This window comes from Thunnus thynnus, chromosome 19 (genome assembly GCF_963924715.1).
Source record: "Thunnus thynnus chromosome 19, fThuThy2.1, whole genome shotgun sequence".
NCBI classification, from domain to species: Eukaryota; Metazoa; Chordata; class Actinopteri; order Scombriformes; family Scombridae; genus Thunnus; species Thunnus thynnus.
The window spans coordinates 26,732,012-26,738,382 of NC_089535.1; the positions used below are offsets into that span (position 1 = coordinate 26,732,012).

A 6,371-nucleotide genomic window follows, 5' to 3' on the forward strand; every position below is an offset into this window, starting at 1 on the left:
AACATGATACCATGCTAATATTCAGCATGTTAGTGTAATATGCTAACATTTAATTTAGCATAGTAGTATGTTAATTTTGGCATCATAACATAACATGCTAACATTTTTTAATTAATGTCCTGCTAATAGGTAGTATATTAGCATATTAAAATGCTATGTTACATGCTAAAAGTCAGCATGATAACATTTAATAGATAACTGTGGGCATGTTGACATACTAATGTGCTAGTATTAGTATGCCAACATGCTGAGATGAGCATTAAGCTCAAAGTACAGCTGAGGCTGACCAAGTCCAGGTTACAATGATTAAAACTTAGCAGTGTTTGGCAGTGTAAAGTTGTCTGACAAGCTGAGTCTGAGATTTTCCTGTGGCGCCACCGTGAGGATAAACATTAATCACAGCATCACAGGGCTGCAAACATGGCTGTGGTATTTTTTTTCTAAAATGTATATATAACTGTCTGGAAAGTGACTCTTGTCTTATTTTGAATTTTTATCCCGGCAGCTAAATCCCGTCTGACAGATGTCAACCTGGCGGACACCATGATAGGTAAAGCGGTGGAGCACATGTTTGAGACAGAGGAGGGTCCGAAGGAGGAGTGGAGGGGGATGGTGCTGGCCCGGGCTCCCATCATGACCACCTGGTTTTACATTACGTACGAGAAAGACCCTGTCCTATATATGTACCAGCTGCTGGACGACTACAAAGAGGGAGACCTTCGCATTATGCCTGACTCCAGTGAGTGAACTTATTTTATTCAACCTTTATTTAAACAGGTGGAGATTTTAAAGAGCAACCTACCTGAAACCACCTTGTCCCTTTATGTGTCTTGAGTATATAGATTATATCTGGGTAGGGATTACATTTATATTCACTTTAATTTTTTGATTTTTAATTTTTATTTTGTGTTGATTTGGATTGGCAGGACAGACACTCTAGGACAACAGTTAACAGTTTTTCTTACTGTGCTTATACTGCATGTTGGAAATTTACCAATCCATTACTGTTTAGGTTACTCATTTTGTCTGTGATTGCTATCTTACACAGAGATAAATAAGATCAAACAGGTATTTTCCAAAATATTATATATCTTTTTTTTAATTTGTCAGATACATTTTTTTTTCTGTGTTTGACAAAAAGAAAAAAAAAAACAGGTAAGCATGAGGATGTTAATACCAATAAGTGCAAACATCTCTCACTTCATCTTTCTGTAGATGACAGCGTCCCGGCAGAGAGGGAGCCTGGCGAAGTGGTGGACAGTCTGGTGGGTAAACAGGTCGAGTACGCCAAAGAGGACGGGGGCAAGCGAACAGGCATGGTCATCCACCAGGTGGAGGCCAAGCCCTCCGTCTACTTCATCAAGTTCGATGATGACTTCCTCATTTATGTCTACGATCTGGTCAAAACTTCGTAAGATTTTGCTGACATCCTGAGCCCCTCCCCCAGGACAGAAACAAAATGCAACACATGTTGAAACATCTGAAGCACTTGTTCCTCAGACCATCAAAGACAAGAATCAAGACTTAAAAAAAAGAAATTCTCACTACAGAGAAACACAGGATCGATACTTCTGGATGATGGGCTTGTTTTTTGGTCCGCAAAGGTTAAAGATGGGGAAAAACTGGTCGGTGAAGTTGAAGAATCTCATATATGACCTTCTTTGACCCAACTCTTACAATAGAAAAAAATGGCATTGGTTTTACAAGGTCCAAAACCTTCTGAAGCTCCTGAATACTTTTCTGAAAACACCCCGAGGGACAGCACAAGTCAACAAAGTCGTCTGAAATTCTGTTTAACTCTAGAAAAGGATTTCGAAAGGATACAACTTTATGTTGAAGTGAGACAGACAATCTCACATTCCGAACAATGCCCCCTAAATATCCTTTCATGATTTCTCAAAACCTCCTTAGACCAAACTCTTCAAAGACTCTTCAAAATTAATGCACTCTGGTGATCAGATTCATATGCTGGTTTTCAGTGTCTGATTTCATCCAGAGTGCTTGTTGCAGAGAAAAGTTTTGGTCTTGTTGATTTGTGGGATACAGCAATGCTAATTAGAGATTACCAAAACCCCTCTATGCTAAAAAACAAGGAAACAATATGAGGAAATCTGGTCATTGTACTCCTAGAAAACTTAATTGATTTCCATAGATGGATTTCTGGATTAGCTGGCAGTGTTGAAACATGGGAAAACTGAAAGTTTGCAAAAAGATTTCTTGTCATATTTTCTTTGTCAACTAAGTCAGACAAAAGATCTGCACACTGCACTGATAGCTGCCAGCAAATTTAATGCTACGTCAACCAACCCTTCTGGCCACAGAAAAATGGACAGACTCCCAGCAAAGAGGTGTAGTTTGGAGCTAGTTGGTGGAAGGGGCTCCAATTGAAATCTGTGAGTCAAAAAAGATGATTATTAGAAACAGAATTTTCAGACCGTAAAAACAAACAATTGCAATCACAATGGAAAATGAGCTTGTGTTTCCAGGACTTTTAAAGACAGGAACAAACAACACAGCACAGTGTTCTTGATGATCTCTTTAATCCTTCTTATCTTTCACATACAGTTAGGACTGGCCTCACCTTGATGGAAGCCCATTTTTGCCACTAAAAGAAAGAATGGATAGTTAGGAATGATTAAAAACAAAAATACTTATTTCTGGCACAGTTCCGGCACACAGCACTAAGTCATTATGGTTAGATACCAAGTCCAAAATAATTTTACTCATTATCTCATAATTTTGACTTAGATGTCATAATTATGATTTAGCAAGTCAAAGTTTGTACTAAATTTTAATGCACTATCTTGTAATTTTGACATCATATTTTATAATTTTGACAATAAATCTCATCATTTTGTCTTTGTAAGTAACTTTGTATTGTGATTTTGACTTAAAGGACCAGTTGTGGCATCTAGTGTTGAGGTTGCTGATTGCAATCAATTGAATACCCCTCCCTTCACCCTCCCCTTCCAAGTGTGTAGGAGAACCTACGGTGGCCATGAAACTTCCAAAAAACTAGAACCAGTGTTTGGTTTGTCCGTTCTGGGCTACTGTAGAAACATGGTAGTGCAACATGGTGGACTCCATGGAAAAGGACCCACTCCCTATGTAGATATAAAGGGCTCATTCTAAACGAAAACACAGTGATTTTTATTTTCATGGGATTATACACTAATTAAAACATACTTATGAATATTATATTCCATTTCTGCCACTAGAGCCCCATAAATCTTACACACTGGTCCTTTAAAAATCCTTTAATTTTACTTGGTAAATGATACAAATTTTGTTTTTAATATTTAATTTTATTTATAAAATAAAGTAATTTTATTTTTATTTAAATATTTATGTGTCATTTTTGACTTCTAAAATACTTTATGCGTAATTTTGCATTAGTATGTCAAAATGTTAACTCCTGTCATAATTTTGGCTTTAAAAAATTATACACACTATCTCACAGTTTTGACTTAGTAAATCTTACAATTTTGACTTAGCAAGGCAAAATCTTTACTTATATCATAATTTTGACCATAGAAATTAACTTAACTTTGATTTTGACTCATCATGAGTATAATATGTTTGCCATTCCTAATATGACATGTATTTTTTTCTTTTCCTAGTGGAAATGGGCTTCCATATAACTGAGATCCATAAAACAGGAAACAAAAGAAACCACTAAGTTGGACTCAAGAGACTTTATAAAACTTGCGGGGGAAAAAACAATAATAAAAAATAAAACCCTAATCCATTGAAAGTATAAAAATTGTCTTTAGGAATTCCAGAAACCCAATTGGAGGTTGATTGAAGTGGGATTTCTGTTCCTCCAATTGTTGTACAGAACAAAACAAGACCGATTTCTTCATTATAGTGTGTTACTTCCACAGGCTCCATTTCGCTCCACCTTCAACTGAATATTCATGAAGAGGTTCTAGGACTCCTCTGGAATCATCTGCAGTTAAAAACTGCGCTCAAAAAAAAATGGGGGCTTTTTTTTCTTTTTGCTTTCATCATTGCCAAAACCGCTTCCTGTTGTGAAGTTGTTTGATGTTAAAGACTTTTGGACAGCTTTTTCTCGTGATTTCACTAAAGCCTTTGGATTTGCTCTCGTGTTGTCTTTTCTAAAGTGTCAATGAAGGAGTTAAGCGACAGAGAAATGAAACTAAAACTTGGCCAAAGCCCTTTCTGTCCTTGGCAGTTTGTTTTTAATGTTAAATAGTTTGTTACAGTTGGACAAACACCTGGATCTGCAATTTCTTCGGTTCCTCCTTTGTTTGGACTCATTCGAAAACAGTGATGCATTTTTAAATGTCACAATTCGCAGAAATAATTGGAAAGTCTTTAAGGAGTGGAAAATGTGGTTTAATGCACCTTAAATTCCGGGAGAAGAGATAAGAAGAACATTTCCTGGACAGTTCATGAGTGTGTTGACAAGATAAACAAATCTGCTGTTGTATTACAATAAAGTAACAATGAGGTTTTCAGTTTCAAAGGCACCAGTGAGACACTTTTTCAAGAGGTAAAGTGTTGAAAGCCTGATTCCAGTTCACTTACTTGACTGATTAAATTATTATTGAATAAAAGTATCCCAGTTTGTATTTACACACAAAACAAAAAAAAATTACAGACTCCTCGTGGTGTAGGTCAGATTTCCTTCTGGCCGTCTAAAGAATGAGAAAAGTTTCTGTCAGACGCCCATGAGAGGATCCGGCCTGTTCCACAGCATGTATGCAGTAAGAGAGGACACAGTCTGTTGTGTTAAGTATATGAAGAGATTAACAACCAGTGAAGGTTTAGATTTCCTTTTCCACAAATGTATGTTTCAATTTATTTGGATTTACTGGAGACTGAAGGTTTTCCATAAAGGCTGTTTTGATTTGAACTTATAACTATAGGTAAAGTATTTTAGCGAAATTTGCAATTTGAATATACTGTCAGGTTAGAATTAAGCTTTTTTTTTACTAGCCAGTGACTGATATCTCAAATGAAGTTGCCTCTGTAAGTGTTTCATCAGCCAGCTGCATTTTTAGATTAGTAAAAAGAGCCTTTATCAGAGCAAAAGAATGTTGAAAATGACGACAGTTTGAGAGATTATTTTTTTCTGATGATAAAACTTTGTTTGCATCTGTAAACAAATCAGGAAAACTGGACAATATTTTCAATTGCACAAAGATATTCATTTGTAATTGAGACCGTTCAGTTGTGAATGTCAGTATATGTCAAGTTTTGGGGGGTTAAAAAAAAAGATGGATTGCACTAATGCAACAGTTACTGGTGATTTTCCTCACAGACAATAGAGAACAGAAAACAGAAAAAGAAACCAGTAAAGGTTAATGAGGTGTTCATTATGGGGGGACATATAACTTCAACCAATCAGATGGCTTGGCTGAGTACATGTACAGAACAGAGTTGTGTATGTAAAACCTTCAGTCTGTGTTCTTCCTGTGATGTAGTTAGTTGCCGAGGCAGATTACAGCTCTTACTATAACTGCACAAAAAAAAGAAAAACAGACTCCCAGAGATCTGTAGGTCTTCTGCACTTGTGTATCTGTTTTGTTTTCATTAAAGAGAAGTATGATTGTTATCATCTCAACAGGCACTATTTTAATTAGTTAACGAAATAATGTGTCGTTTACAAAGACTTGGTTTGCAGCGAGGTTATGTCCAATTCAGTCAGTCCATTTTGCTATTATAATGATAACAGATTATTGTTGTTGATGTTGGAATGACATGGGCCTTCTATCATCCTTATGCCTTGTATTTGTTTTTGTATGTTTTAAAAATGTATGTTAATAATTTTTATTGTTAATGGAAAACCTGACATGGTGTGTTTTGTTTTCTTTCCAGCATGGTTCACTTTCAGGAGCCTGTATCACAAAACAAATCCTACATGCTTTTCTGGTCTGGTTCACTTTGACTTCACTGAGCATAAAATTAAGGGAATTTCATACTAAAAAGACTGTAACTTTGTAATATACTACCTTGATTTATGTAATTCAGACTGCTGAAGCCTCATACTAGCTTCAGATGATCTTTGAAACACATTTTTGCACAGAACAAGGACTGTAGATTTGGGCTAGTATCACTTACATTTGAGGCTCATTAGGAAGTGATCTCTTAATGGCCAGAATGAACAAGAGGAATGATTACAGAAAGCAAAAACTGTGTCAATGAACATATAGGCATCTGACTATTGTTTTAAGACAGACTAGAAAAAATGTGAACCTATCCTTTAAACCCAGAGTGGACGCATGGTTGTCTAAAAACATTTTTATTATCTCACATGATTAACACGGAAATCCATGTAATTCTACAGTTATATTAATTTGCCCAAGAGAACTTCAGCAACATGCTGCAGCTGTTGATTGAAGCTG

The 6,371-nt window shown here is 36.1% G+C and overlaps 1 protein-coding gene across 1 annotated transcript in view; it reads left to right on the forward strand.

Annotated features, from left to right (window-relative positions):
* LOC137171270 (spindlin-1) overlaps positions 1-5,818 on the forward strand; it is a 16,205-nt gene extending 10,387 nt beyond the window's left edge. Inside the window, exons 6-7 of the mRNA XM_067575180.1 lie at positions 506-739; positions 1,216-5,818. Coding sequence (XP_067431281.1) covers positions 506-739; positions 1,216-1,415 — 434 coding nt within the window. The 3' untranslated portion in view covers positions 1,416-5,818. The remainder of the gene's footprint in view (positions 1-505; positions 740-1,215) is intronic.
* Positions 5,819-6,371: the final 553 nt, after the last annotated feature.